The sequence below is a fragment of the Mesoplodon densirostris genome, chromosome 2, assembly GCF_025265405.1.
Source record: "Mesoplodon densirostris isolate mMesDen1 chromosome 2, mMesDen1 primary haplotype, whole genome shotgun sequence".
Classification (NCBI taxonomy): Eukaryota; Metazoa; Chordata; class Mammalia; order Artiodactyla; family Ziphiidae; genus Mesoplodon; species Mesoplodon densirostris.
The window spans coordinates 54420991-54435896 of NC_082662.1; the positions used below are offsets into that span (position 1 = coordinate 54420991).

At 40.7% G+C, this 14906-nt stretch overlaps 1 protein-coding gene across 3 annotated transcripts in view; it reads left to right on the forward strand.

Moving 5' to 3' along the window:
- Window positions 1-14906, forward strand: part of PATJ (PATJ crumbs cell polarity complex component) — a 380458-nt gene that overhangs the window by 68549 nt on the left and 297003 nt on the right. For all 3 annotated transcript variants that reach the window (XM_060089886.1, XM_060089883.1, XM_060089884.1), the window contains exons 15-16: window positions 7145-7279; window positions 12375-12536. In XM_060089886.1, the coding sequence (XP_059945869.1) occupies window positions 7145-7279; window positions 12375-12536 (297 nt within the window). The remainder of the gene's footprint in view (window positions 1-7144; window positions 7280-12374; window positions 12537-14906) is intronic.

Below are 14906 nucleotides of genomic sequence, written 5' to 3' on the forward strand. Positions count from 1 at the left end.
ATACAGATTGTCAACAAACACATGAAAGGATGCTCAACATCACTAATCATTAGAGAAATGCAAATCAAAACTACAATGAGGTATCACCTCGGGCTTCCTTGGTGGAGCAGTGGTTAAGAATCTGCCTGCCAATGCAGGGGAAACAGGTTCGAGCCCTGGTCTGGGAAGATCCCACATCCCTCGGAGCAACTAAGCCTGTGCACCACAACTACTGAGCCTGTGCTCTAGAGCCTGCGAGCCACAACTACTGAGCTGACATGCCGCAACTACTGAAGCCTGCGCACCTAGAACCCGTGTCTGCAACAAGGGAAGCCACAGCAGTGAGAAGCTCATGCACCGCAACAAAGAGTAGTCCCTGCTCACTGCAACTAGAGAAAGCCTGCGTGCAGCAGTGAAGACCCAATGCAGCAAAAAATGAATAAATAAAATAAATAAATTAAAAAAAAGAATGCGGTATCACCTCACACCAGTCAGAATGGCTATCATCAAGAAATATACAGACAGTAAATGCTGGAGAGGGTGTGGAGAAAAGGGAATCCTCTTGCACTGTTGGTGGGAATGTAAATTGCTACAGTCACTGTGGAGAACAGTATGGAGGTTCGTTAAGAAACTAAAAATAGAACTACTGTATGACCCAGCATTCCCACTACTGGGCATATACTCTGAGAAAACCATAATACAAAAAGAGTCATGTAACACAGTGTTCATTGCAGCACTATTTACATTAGCCAGGACATGGAAGCAACCTAGGTGTCCATCAACAGATGAATGGATAAAAGGATGTGGCAAGATATATAGAATGGAATACTAGCCATAAAAAGAAATGAAATTGAATTATTTATAGTGAGGTGGATGGACCTAGAGACTGTCATACAGAGTGAAGTAAGTCAGAAAGAGAAGAACAAATACCATATGCTAACACATATGTATGGAATCTAAAAAAAAAAAAATGTTCTGAGGAACCTAGGGTTAGGACAGGAATAAAGATGCAGACCTAGAGAATGGACTTGAGGACACAGGAAGGGGGAAGGGTAAGCTGGGACGAAGTGAGAGAGTGGCATGGACATAATATACACTCTCAAATGTAAAATAGATAGCTAGTGGGAAGCAGCCGCATGGCACAGGGAGTTTAGCTGGGTGATTTGTGACCACCTAGAGGGGTGCTATAGGGAGGGTGGGAGGGAGAAGCAAGAGGGAGGAGACATGGGGCTATATGTATGCGTATAGCTGATTCACTTTGTTATACAGTAGAAACTAACACACCATTGTAAAGCAAATATACTCCAATAAAGATGTTAATAAAAAAAAAAGCTCAAATATCACATGGGCCAGACAGGTAACATCAATGATATCTGAAATGAAAAAATGGCAACTAATGCTTGACCTTGGTGTTAGGTAGCTGAAGAGATCCTTCAATATATTTCTGTACAACGGAGTGTGTAATGTGTGTTTTTTAAACATTCAGAATTAAAATTTTATTTTTTATTTTTATTTTTTTTGGATGTGCCTTGAGGGTTGTGAGATCTAATTCCCCGACCAGGAACTGGACCTGTGCCCTCAGCAGTGAAAGCGTGGAGTCCTAACCACTGGACCACCAGGGAATTCCCCAGAATTAAAATTTTAGTTGGGTGAGAAAAACTAACATAAATCAAGCTTTACTAGATTGTTTGATTGTCTTGCATAACCTCTGCATGAACATACCTAACTTTTGAGGGTATTATCCTGTGTTTCACCATTAGTTTAAAAGTTGTAGCCTCATTCTTGAAAAGTTTGTTTTTTAATTGTGGTAAATTTAGTAACTCTTTGTACCTAATCTTTAAACATAAATGATTATTTAATATCTCCATTGACAGAAAGAGAGAGAGTGTGTGTGTGTGTTATAAGAACCAGTCATAGGGTTCTTTCTGTTGTGTTTTATTTTTTGTCAAATTTTTTGGAAACATCCTCCCCCATCCCACTGACATAGCTATTCCTCTCCGGAAGTTTTTTTTCCCCCTGGAGCAACATCATTTATATTCCTACTTGAGCATTTTGATATCTTGTTTGAGGGACCTATAAGTAGAGCTTCTAGTGAAATGAATGAGCTGCAGCTTATTTCCTGACAGGTCTCTCCACTCATAGGTTCAAGGCCTCTAGCTTTCTTTCTTTTTTTAAAAAAATAAATGAATAAATTTATTTATTTTGGCTGTGTTGAGTCTTCGTTGCTGCATGCGGGCTATCTCTAGTTGTGGCAAACGGGGACTACTCTTACTTGCGCTGTGCGTGCTTCTCATTGCAGTGGCCTCTCTTGTTGCAGAGCACAGGCTCTAGGTGCGTGGGCTTCAGTAGTTGTGGCGCTCGGGCTTAGTTGCTCCACGGCATGTGGGATCTTCCCGGACCAGGGCTTGAACCTGTGTCGCCTGCATTGGCAGGCAGATTTTTTTTTTTTTTTTTTTTTTTTCGGTATGCAGGCCTCATCACTGTTGTGGTCTCTCCCGTTGCGGAGCACAGGCTTTGGACGCACAGGCTCAGCGGCCATGGCTCACAGGCCCAGCCGCTCCGCGGCATGTGGGATCCTCCCGGACCGGGTCACGAACCCGTGTCCCCTGCATCGGCAGGCGGACTCTCAACCACTGCGCCACCAGGGAAGCCCTGGCAGGCAGATTTTTAACCACTGCGCTGCCAGGGAAGTCCTCCTCTAGCTTTCTTGATCTCATTTGATCTTCATCATTTTAGTGCTGATAGTAAATCACACAGTGGTCACACTTTCCTTGGATATATTTCCTTGTATCCTTTACTTGTCACATCAGGATCATGAAAATCCCGCTTCTCATTAACTTTGTAGATTTAAATAGGACCCCTTGCAAAGCACATTGAATAAGCATCAAAAAGCATAACGTGCTCTGTGTGTGAAGGCATCAATCATCTGTGTGTTGCACCCACTCCTGTCATTTTAGCCCTTTCCGCTCTCAGAATTCTGAAAGGGTGGAAAACCGAAAGAGACAGATGAAATGGTTGATTTGTTTAGTTGCAAAATGCAGCTGCGACAGGTAATTAAACAGTCCTGCTCCCACAGAGAAACCTGCAGCCATGTAACATGAAGTCTCAGAAATCCAGCTGTACTCAGATTTAGATGCAGAGTGAATATTAGGTAGGAGTCTTTTAGATTGACAGATTTGGTAAACATCATTGCTGGTTTATTTGTTCAGTGTGATTGAAGATGGGGCACATGTGTTCCGTTCATGGCGTACATTTCTAGGGAGCATGTGGTGTTTATAGATATCGGGGGGAATAGCCTAGAAGGGCATCCTGTATCTGGTGGTCAAGGGATTCAATGGGTGAGCCTCTGCTGCTCTTCAGTGCTCCAACCTGTTCCTGACATCAGCTGTTCCATAGATGTGGGGAATAGAGCAGGATTGATTAGTAAGGGGCTGGCAGGGGAGATTGGAATCAGTTCCCTCCTTTTATTTTTTTATGAGGGCATACTATTATATAAGTAGCAAATTGTGTGTACAGCAGTGTCTTTTAATTTGGGCACTTATTTCGATGCAGAAATTGCTACCACCACCTACTCAGTTGCTCAAACCAAAAATTTTGCAATTACCTTTTTCACTAACCTCCCACAAGCAGTCCCCAAGCAGGCTCTTTGTAGGGCTGACTCATTCTTTTTTTTTTTTTTTCATCTTTGTTCACCTTTATCAGTTGACATGAACTTTTTCCCCTTAATTTAAAAAGTATATTTTTTTATTATTATTTTTCATATGCTTATTTTACATCTGCATCTTTTTTTTAACATCTTTATTGGAGTATAATTGCTTTACAATGGTGTGTTAGTTTCTGCTTTATAGCAAAGTGAATCAGTTATACATATACATATATCCTCATATCCTCGCCCTCTTGCATCTCCCTCCCACCCTCCCTATCCCACCCCTCTAGGTGGTCACAAAGCACCGAGCTGATCTCCCTGTGCTATGCAGCTGCTTCCCACTAGCTATCTATTTTACATTTGGTAGTGTATATATATATGTCCATGCCACTCTCTCACTTCGTCCCAGCTTACCCTTCCGCCTCCCCGTATCCTCAAGTCCATTCTCTAGTAGGTCTGTGTCTTTATTCCCATCTTGCCCCTAGGTTCTTCATGACCATGTTTTTTTCTTTTATATTCCATATATATGTGTTCTCACCTTAAATGTCCCCATCTCTGTGAAACCTACTCTGACCAACTTTTCAAACAGCCTCCACAGTTGTGTCCGATGTCCTGACCCTGATTAGCTCCTTCATAGCCCTTATCACAGTTGGTAACTTGGGGTTTACCTTTCACTTGTTTGTTGGTGCATTGTTTATTGGCTTACTTGTTTTGCTTGTCTCTGCTCGCTCTCTTGCTTGTTTATATTGTCTGCCTTCCATCCTAGATGTTAGTTCCGGAGGGTAGAAACTGTTTCTTTTGTTCATCCTGTAATTCCAGCCCAAAGCTCAAATCCTTGCACATAGTTTACACTCTATAAATATATGCTGGATATCATGTCCAAACTAGATTGTAGATCAGTGATATGCTGGGAAATGTCTAGCCCTCAAAAAAAAAAAAGGCAACCCTAATTTATAGCATTTACCAATACCTGTGTATAAATAGTTCCACCGTAGCAGATTTCAAGCAACCAAAATGACAGCAATGAACACTGAGTTAGGTAACGATTCACAGCTGCACTTCATTGATGCAGGTTTCTCCATGGGAGCAGGACTATATTGTTACCTGACCTACCTGCATTTAGCGCTAGACAGATCAGCCATTTCATCTGTCTTTTTCAGTTGTTCATCCCTTTGGTATTCCCTAAATTCTTAGATAGAGAGTGTTTCCACCATACATGTATAACAGATAGAAGTCACTTCAAGAACATAGATAAAATGTGGTCAAAATAATTAGGAAGTGATGGATTTTGAGTACTTACTACATTTATTTATTTATTTTTATTTATTTATTTTTTTTTGCGGTATGCGGGCCTCTCACTGTTGTGGCATCTCCCGTTGTGGAGCACAGGCTCCGGATGCGCAGGCTCAGCAGCCATGGGTCACGGGCCCAGCCACTCTGCGGCATGTGGGATCTTCCCAGACTGGGGCACGAACCCGTGTCCCCTGCATCGGCAGGCGGACTCTCAACCACTGCGCCACCAGGGAAGCCCACTACGTTTATTTTTAATATTATTTATTTCATTGTAATCTTATAATTTCATATTTAATAATGGCTGTCATTAACAACTGGCTCGCAGAATTCCTGAAAATTGAAAAATCCGCTCTTGCAAGCATACTTTAGCACAGCACTGGGGATGACCTACAGGTGGACCCACTGACCACTCCCTGCCCTAGTGTTCAGCTCATAAACGAAGGAAGAGAGTTGGCAGAGATGGATGGGTAAAGTGTTATTGCAGAAACATTTCTCAGAGTTTTTATTCACCTTTTAGTGCTAAAGAAACTGACCCTAATGTCTCCTAGCTTGATATACAGGATTTGGTACAATGACTAGACAGAATGAGGTGGCAGCAGTGAGAAATAAAGAGATCACAGAGAGGGAACAAGAGTAAAAGCAATCTTACGCTCGAATTGCTAGAATATCTTATTGCCAGAGATGGCTGTAGATCCTGAAGTGCTTGGTGGTCAAGAGCACTTAATTTTCAGAAAATTAGCCCAAGGCCGGGAATTCCTCCTGCCTGCTTTAAGCCATTGAGGCCTTAGTCAGCTGGACGCCTTGCCACTTCACATTTGTCTGTTTGTCTGTAGTAGGATGGAAATGAGCCCCAGGTGGTGTCTGAAGCAAGGCCTGTGGAACTCTGAGGACTCGGAGCAGATGACTAAGGGGAGGTGGCAAGCTCCAGGATAAGTGATCGCAGAGGAAGGGAAATAGGGAAAGAGCCATGTTGTGGATGCGTTGCCACCTTGTGTAAGGTTTTCTCCTTAGCAAATACACAGTTAGAGATGGGCCTGGTATTTTGGATAAACAGACTATTGTAGTACCATTTGCCATGTTTGAATTTATATATCCACAATGAGAAATCATTAGTTCCAATTTTGAAAGTCAGGGGAATGGAGTTTGGTGAATGCCTTTGACCTTTAGAGCCAACGACACTAAGACACTCATCTTTTTCCCTTGACATTGGCTAGAATTTCTTAATGCTTGGCTCATATCTGAACCCATATGAATCCTTCTAAGTCAACAGAACCAATCCTGTAGTGGAATAATGATTGCCTTCCTCATTACACACCCATACCTCCCCCAAATCAGAAATTGTTCTCTCTTAAGCTGGTGAGATGGAAAAAGACATCTTGAGAGAGGTACCGTCTTTCATGGATTAGTTCAGATAACATGTAACAAGCCCATGTTCAGATGCCTGGTACTATTCTAGGGCCTGAGGTTATAGAGAGAAAAGATACCCTCAAGCAGTGGGGGGGGCAGTTAAGAAAATAGGATTTTTTTTTTTTTTTTTGCGGTACACGGGCCTCTCACTGTTGTGGCCTCTCCCGTCGCGGAGCACAGGCTCCGGACACGCAGGCCCAGCGGCCATGGCTCACGGGCCCAGCCACTCCATGGCATGTGGGATCCTCCCGGACCGGGGCATGAACCTGTGTCCCCTGCATTGGCAGGCAGACTCTCAACCGCTGCACCAACAGGGAAGCCCAGAAAATAGGAATTTTAAAAGCAGTGTATTGTGAGCTGTGATGGACATGTGTACAGCGTGATCTTGGACCCCAGATGGAAGCGGATTAGCTCAGATATCTGGAAGGGCTTCCTGGAAGTAATACTGCTTTAGTATTGAGGTGTGAGTGGAACTTAGGTAATATAAAGGAGCTAGTTGTCCTGAGAGATGGGAAGCCCTGCAGAAAAGTGAAACACAGAATACATACTGGGAACCATAGGAAGTTTGGAGCTTAGAACTGGAGACTTTGTACGTCTGTCTCTCCATTCCCAAGGAATCTGAGAGGACAAGAGTGAGAACAACATGACAAATGACTGCATGTTTTACTTGAGGCTAGTTTTCCCCTTATTGTCTCTTTTGGGATTTTGGTGATCTGATTCAGGGGATGGGGCTTCTGTGTCAAAAAAGTACTTGATAGAGGATTAACAGCCAGATGTGTCCTTGTCATGTTTCTGTTACTGGTCTGTGTTTTGTTGCAGCTGCTGCCCATTCACACTCTGAGGCTTGGCATGGAGGTGGATTCCTTTGATGGGCACCATTATATCTCTTCGATTGCTCCAGGTGGTCCTCTTGATACACTGAACCTCCTACAGCCAGAAGATGAGCTTCTTGAGGTAAAATTTTTGAGGGGAAAAAGACACAGGGCAGGAATTTTTAAGTTGTAGGAGAATGTGTTCTCACCAGAAATCCACAGTTACATCATCAATACCAATGTAATGTGAGCTACTTAGATTGGCAAATAATTAGTGACTATACTTAACAAAACTGTGTTGTGTACTTGAAAGATGCTGAAAGAGTAGATCTTAAGTGTTCTTACCACACACATAAACAGACACACACACACACACACAAAATATGCTAACTATGTGAGGTGATAGATGTGCTAACTAACCTCATTGTGGTAATGATTTCACAATATATATATCAAATCATCACAGTGTACACCTTAAACTTTTACATGTTATATGTCAATTATATTTCAATAAAGCTGGGAAAAATAAAGATGAAGAAAAATACTAACAATTTATGTAATGGTAAGTGAAGTAGATAACATACTTTCAGTTCATTTTCCTCATCTATCGGGACTCCTGAGATGTCCTTTTGAGTGCTTATTTAAATGATTAACTAAGAAAGAAGCTAATGTCCTGTTTTAGTTTGATAGCATAATTTTTTTTTTTTTCAAAATTCTTTTTAAGAATCTAACCCCTAGGGCCTCCCTGGTGGCGCAGTGGTTGAGAGTCCGCCTGCCGATGCAGGGGACACGGGTTCGTGCCCCGATCTGGGAGGATCCCATATGCCGCGGAGCGGCTGGGCCCGTGAGCCATGGCCGCTGGGCCTGCGCGTTCGGAGCCTGTGCTCCGCAACGGGAGAGGCCACAACAGTGAGAGGCCCGCATACCGCAAAAAGAAAAAAAAAAAAAAAAAGAATCTAACCCCTGGTTTGGAACATGTAGTCACATTTATTTGCAGGTTTTGTTGATTATTTCTAATAAGGATTAGAGCTGGATAACCTCAGGCTTATGTGTTACTGACTAGCTTCAGGCTGTCTCCTTGGGACTCCCTCCCCGCCATGATGGCAGCCTCTACTGGGCTCACTCAGGCTTCTCAGCCTCTCTTCAGTCAGAGCAATTCTAGAGCACTTCTGCTGTGACATGACTGCCTTGAGAGATTTTGTTAGATTGGAAAGTTCTATAGCCAACACAGCAGACAAACCAAGCAACAACCCTTAATTTTACAGATAAGAAAACAAGGAATTGATTTCCCTTAACTTTATACACTGGTAGAGTGTTGACTTTAGTTCATGTTTTCTAACTCCCATTTCACTGGTTTTTCAGTACATCACACTACTTTCTAAGCTTCTAAAAAAGATACGGGGAATGGTCAAACTTTGAGAAGGCTGTGTAGAAGAGGGTTCTCTCAAGTGTTAGATCCACAGGAAGTCCTAGGTTGGGTTTAATAGAGTCAACCTAGTTGCTTTAGCCAAGATTAGAATCCCATGGGCCTTGAAGTAGAGATTTCTTTCTAAAATTTGTATTTGCTTAAAGTGGGATGGCAAGAATAGCAAATAGGTTTCTTGTTGGGTTTTTTAAGTACTGTTTAGTCACCTGGAGGAGTATGTTGAGAATTCCGAGTTGAATTTTGAGGTCGGAGAGAAAAGTGCTGTGACTATTGGCAAATTTTATCATAAGCATGAGAGGCCAGGTCCTGTTTTAAGATGTAGTAAATGGCTTATTTTTAGAGGTGTTCAAGTAATGATATTGGGATGCTAATTGTGGATTAATGCCCTAGAATTTACGCTGTCACTTCTGGGTTTTTTGGTGCTGAATCATGTCTTTCTCTTCTGATTTGCAGAGTATATCACATAACTTTGTGGTGTCACACATGATAATCTGCAGATTGGAGACCATTTGGAAAACATTGCCATAATATGTAGTTATTAGGTATTGAGAAATGAGATATATGTATTTGAGAGATATGGAAATATGAGTAAAAACCAGTTTAGTTTACTTTTTTGTGGTAAATAAACATAACATAAACTGTATCATTTAAAGCATTTTTAGTCTACAGCTCAGTAGCATTAAGTATAATTCACTACTAGTACCTGGTAGGTGATAAAGAAATGTTGGCTGGATCTGAGTAGAGTAAGTGTACGTGATCTCAGCCATCAACTGAGTCCTTTGTGCCTTAGCTGAGATTGGAATTCCATGGGCCTTCTCCCTTGTAATAGAATGTGTGATGTAATGAGGTAGCATGAAGACTGGTTGAATTCACAAGTATAGATTTCTAGTGAAAGAACTTGGGATAGGGAAAGAAGCACAGGTTTGCAAGTCAGAGAGCTGCTTTTGGTTCTGAGTTTGCCACAGCTGAACCGTATGTCCTAGAATGTCAGTTTTTTTGAGAATCATTTTCTTCATCAATAAATTCCTACTTCACTCTATGTTTGTGAGGATCTAATGGAATATTGTCCATGTAAAGATAATGCTTTATACATTATCTCACTGTGAGATACTGGCAACATGACCACCGTGAAAAGACATAAACAATCTTTATAGGATAGGATTGAATGGGGATTGAATGAAGTAGTGGGACAATACTTGTCCAGTATTATGTACTCTGCAGATGAATACATGTGTATGAGTTTTCTAGTCACAAAGTCTGAATAATTGAGTCTTGACAGTACTTAAGAGGTTTGAAGAGTCTAGAAAAATATTGTGAGCTCTAAAATAAAAATTGGCTTCTTCCATCCGCATAGCACAGGAAGATCAGCATGGTGCTTTGTGACCACCTAGAGGGATGGCGTAGGGAGGGAGGGAGGGAGATGCAAGAGGGAGGGGATATGGGGATATATGTATATGCATAGCTGATTCACTTTGTTATAAAGCAGAAACTAACACAACAATGTAAAGCAATTTTATTCCAATAAAGATGTTAAAAAAATATTGGCTGCATCTGAGCAACTGAATACAGAAATTAAAAAGTCTCTGTAAAGTTAGCCAAATAAACTCCTGAACTGTACGTGTGTGTGTGTGTGTGTGTATGTGTCTGTCTGTCTGTCTGTCTGTCTGTCTAATGTACTCCTTAGAGCTTAAAACTAGGAACACAAATATGCTTCAGGGTTAGAACATTGTGCCAAGTCTCAGCCCAGAGCAGCTATTTACAGCAGCCATAAATCCCCTTAGATAGGAGTTGCTAATGGGAAATGTGACCAATCCCTTTAGGCATATATAGTGGTGAGGAGGACTACCAGGCATTGCTATAATAATTGGAGACAATTCAAATGAATAAATAATGAGCTAAATAAATATTTAAATGTACACCAAGATAAAAACCTGAAAAGTGATTTTCAAATTTGTTGAAGTAATGTGAAACACAAGCTAAAATACTTGTGCATGAGTAGCATTCCTGCTTTGATTGTATCTATCCGCTTGCTTTATTTTCAGTATGTTACTCCCCATTTGGTTGATTTTAGAACTTTCTGTGCTCATGGCACTGGTTGGCACCATGGACATGGTGTGACCAGTGGCAAGTACCTCCCTCCCCATTTTTGTGTGAAGATTGACTTGCAGTTCTTCCAGGAAAAACCTGTCATGTGCTGCTGAACTTGTTATCCTCTGGACCCCTTCCTCAGTCATAAAGTCCTGGGAGACAATGTTTACTTTTTAGGGCTAGCTCCCTGAAACGCATGTGGGCCTCTTTACTATGTGGTGATTTCTTTGTAAATAATTAAAAGGCAGGGAGATTATGTCTGGTCTGATGGCTAAGTGCTGGGTATGTTACAGGTGAGAGTGGTTCCAAGGGATGAATGACTCTGGGCTCAGACCACTGTTGATGCGATGCTTCCAAAAACCCACTGTGCTCTTATTCTCTGAGCAATTTTGACAGATTTGGTGGAAACGTTCCTCCCAGGAAAGTCAACCCTGCCAGTTATCTGGACATTAGCACTGCACCTGTCAGAAATTAAGGCCAGACCAGAAATACTTTTAAAACTAATAATGCTGCTGAACCCTGCCAGGAAGGTAGGAGTCAGATGTGAAAAGATTATATGTTGCCTGGATTGTGTTTATGCCTCAGCTTTTTGGGAGTGGCAGACAGATGAGAGAGCTCCTTGAGCTAAAGTCATATATATAAAAAATTAGAATAGACATGTTTCTAAATCATCTTTGGTGCAAAGAATTGTTACTATGCACTATATATAATATGAAATATAGATAATCTCTTGGTGATAAGCATTAATCATTAATAAGGAATAGTTGATTATCTTTTTGTTCTTCTAAACATATGGGACCCTTGTAAAAAAACAATTTGAAAATCTGACACACTTCTTACACTCGATGGCTGTGTCAGCAGAGTAAGAATGGACCTGAGGCAAAGTTATGTGTATTTCTTTTCTACAGAGGTGATTTTTCTAGGATGGTATTAAGAGTTTATGGGATGTGAAAGAAAATTGTGAACTGATGCTAAATTTTGACGGCCAAGTATCCTACATTTTGTTACCTACACATTGTAAGTTGAGAAGTTTTTAACAGCCTTAAAAATTAGTGTTAATATCTCTATTGATATGCTTACAAATTGAAAAGCAAAAGGAAGCGGTCTTAAGAAGGCTATCGTTGATATTTAGTGTGTTTAAGGAGAGATGGGGAGTAGATGAGAGAATACAACATTGTAGTATATGGGGCTTCCCTGGTGGCGCAGTGGTTGAGAGTCCGCCTGCCGATGCAGGGGACATGGGTTCGTGCCCTGGTCTGGGAAGATCCCACATGCTGCGGAGCGGCTGGGCCCGTGAGCCATGGCCGCTGAGCCTGCACGTCCGGAGCCTGTGCTTTGCAACGGGAGAGGCCATAACAGTGAGAGGCCTGCGTACCACCACAGAAAACAAAACAAAACAAAACAAAAAAAACGACATTGTAGTATAGAAAGGAGAAAGCAGGGAGGTGTGAAAAATTAGGCAAATCACATACCCAGTAATAGTTGTACTCTGAGCACATTTTATACTTTATTCACCCAAGTTCAGTAAAACTTTAGCCTTAATTTTTATAAATTTTAGGGATTTCTATTTTTTTTCTACTACTAAAATGATTAAGGCCCTTTGTTTACAGGGAAAATAAAACGATTATCCTGTTTTCACTTTGATAGATTGACGTAAGCAAGAGATTTTTGTTTTTTTTCATTTGGGGCCTCCTCAATTCTGACTTATCCCTTATCTTTCTAGGTCAATGGAGTGCAGCTCTATGGGAAATCTCGCCGAGAAGCAGTCTCCTTTCTTAAAGAAGTGCCGCCTCCCTTTACCTTGGTTTGCTGTCGACGGTTGTTTGATGATGAAGCCTCTGTAGATGAACCAAGGACCACTGACACCTCTCTTCCTGAAATGGAGGTACTAAATGAATACTCGCACTGTGGTTCCCATAGGCATGCCCCTTCATCAGGGATGTCCCGAGAGTGTATTGTGATATGAAGGGAGAGGGAAAAACCTTCCTCTTTTGTTTGACAACAGTAGCTCTCAAAGGCAACAATGCATAGCTTTTCAAATTGTTGCTTTTCTTTAATGTCGTGAAACTTTACTCTTTTTTTTTGGTAACTTGAAAGGTTGGTAACATTAATGTGCATGCACTTTGATTTTAGAAAACCTTTTTTTAGTAATTACCTGAGCTCCTTACTTTTGACTCCCAGTTCAACTCAGATCATCTTAACAAGTTTAAGATGTTGGTAAGTATTGAATATCTAATGGGCTTCACTTTTTCAGAGCTTTAAAAATACGAAATCTATGACCAATTTTGAAATGAGTCTAAAAATTGCTGTAAAAGCCTTCAGAAGGTCAGAGAATAAAATAACACGTTCTGTACTCCTGGTAGTTTTTTTTTTTTTTTTTAAAGAACATTGTAATTATGAAAACAGTTTTAAGCACATGCTTTTCCAAATTATGTTTTTGTAACTTTTATGTCACTTTTCCCCTTTCCAGACTCTTTTAGATTATAATTCCATTAACACCAGTTTTGATACACAGGGCCTTCCCTTTTGCCTACCTACAGTCTGATTTTCAAGATACATAGACCCTAATGTTGCCTTTACCACTTAATGATTTGAATGATTGAGCAAATAACTTGACTTTCTGTTGATCTTCCTCTGAAAAGGAAGATACTTACTGTACTTACCTCATCTGTGGTGAGAGAAGGAAATGAAGTAATGTGTGCAAAGTTCTTAGCACAATGCCTTGCATAAGGACAGTGCTCAGTAAAAATTAGCTATGGCTGTTCTCAACTCCTCCTGTCCACCTGTCCTTTTTTGTGATTTCCTGAAATACAAGAGTGTAGCACTGTCCTGTAGTCACAGATACTTTAGTGTATATTACGTTTGTTTTTTCAAGAAGACTGTCAGCTCCTGTGGGCAGAGGCCAAATCTTAGAATTATTTTGTATCTCTTGGTGTTTTTATTCTTTAGTGCACATATACAAAATGCTTAGTAAATTATTGATTGTTGATCGATAATTTTTTTTTTTTTTTTGCGGTATGTGGGCCTCTCACTGTTGTGGCCTCTCCCGTTGTGGAGCACAGGCTCCGGACGCGCAGGCCCAGCGGCCATGGCTCACGGGCCCAGCCGCTCCGCGGCATATGGGATCCTCCCAGACCGGGGCACGAACCCGTATCCCCTGCATCGGCAGGCGGACTCTCAACCACTGCGCCACCAGGGAGGCCCGATAATTTTTTTAATGCTTATCTTTGGTAAACATGTTTCAAGGAAGGGACTCAAATGCCACACTTTTATGATTCTTGCAATCTTTACTAAAATTAACTGTGGGTGATAGCTTACCTCTATTGATAAAAATGCCGTTAATCTAATCTTACAGGGTGTGTAAATCACCAACTCTGCTTGCTGACTCTGTGCTCCCATCTGTCATACTTTACCACAATGGGTAAACAACAGCTTTGAATTATGCTCAATGTCATCCTTGCTGCCCATTAGTTGATTGCTTTCTATTCTGTAAATACAGGAGTTATGCAGAATTGATTGTATCAAAGTGATATATTTCTGGTTGGAGTATAATATCTTATATATGTTGGATGCCTTGAAATTTCTATAAACTTGGGTTTTAAAATTATATGTGGTTTCTTAAAATCCTGGCTCTCTTTTCTGTCTCTCTTTTTTCATTTATCTCAATACGATCTTAGGTTCTTAGACCCTATATTGTTAAGCAGCTCAGACAAAATTCTAATGCTTATTAATCAGTAAAGGTATTAAATGCCTCAGTAAAACATCAATCGTATTGTATTACCATTGTAACTTTACTTTTTATTGGAAAGTATAAGTGTTTTCTTTTTAAATCTATCAGTTCCTCACATCAGACTGATATCAACAGATGTTTATTGATCCAGAACGTTCCCACTAATTTCAAGTTCTGTAATTCAAGAACCAAGAAATTGTTCCCATGTTTAGATTTAATCCACCATGTCCTGCAGGGACAGTTTGAGATCTGGTCCAGCCCTAATTTTAAGATGTTTTTGTATTAGCTATGGTGCCTTACTCTTCCCTAATAGAGGGGTCCCTCTGCCTGCCACATCTACCAGCTTTGATTCTGTTAAATGGATTTTCTTATACAGGTCACTCAAAATTATATTCATAGGAAGTACATCATTTTATTTTATTTACTTCCATTTTATTTACTAAGATCATTCAAAGTTTTTAGAAGTAGACTTCTTAAAGACTATTATTTAGTCTATAACTTTATTTAAAAAGAGTTTCAAGGGAA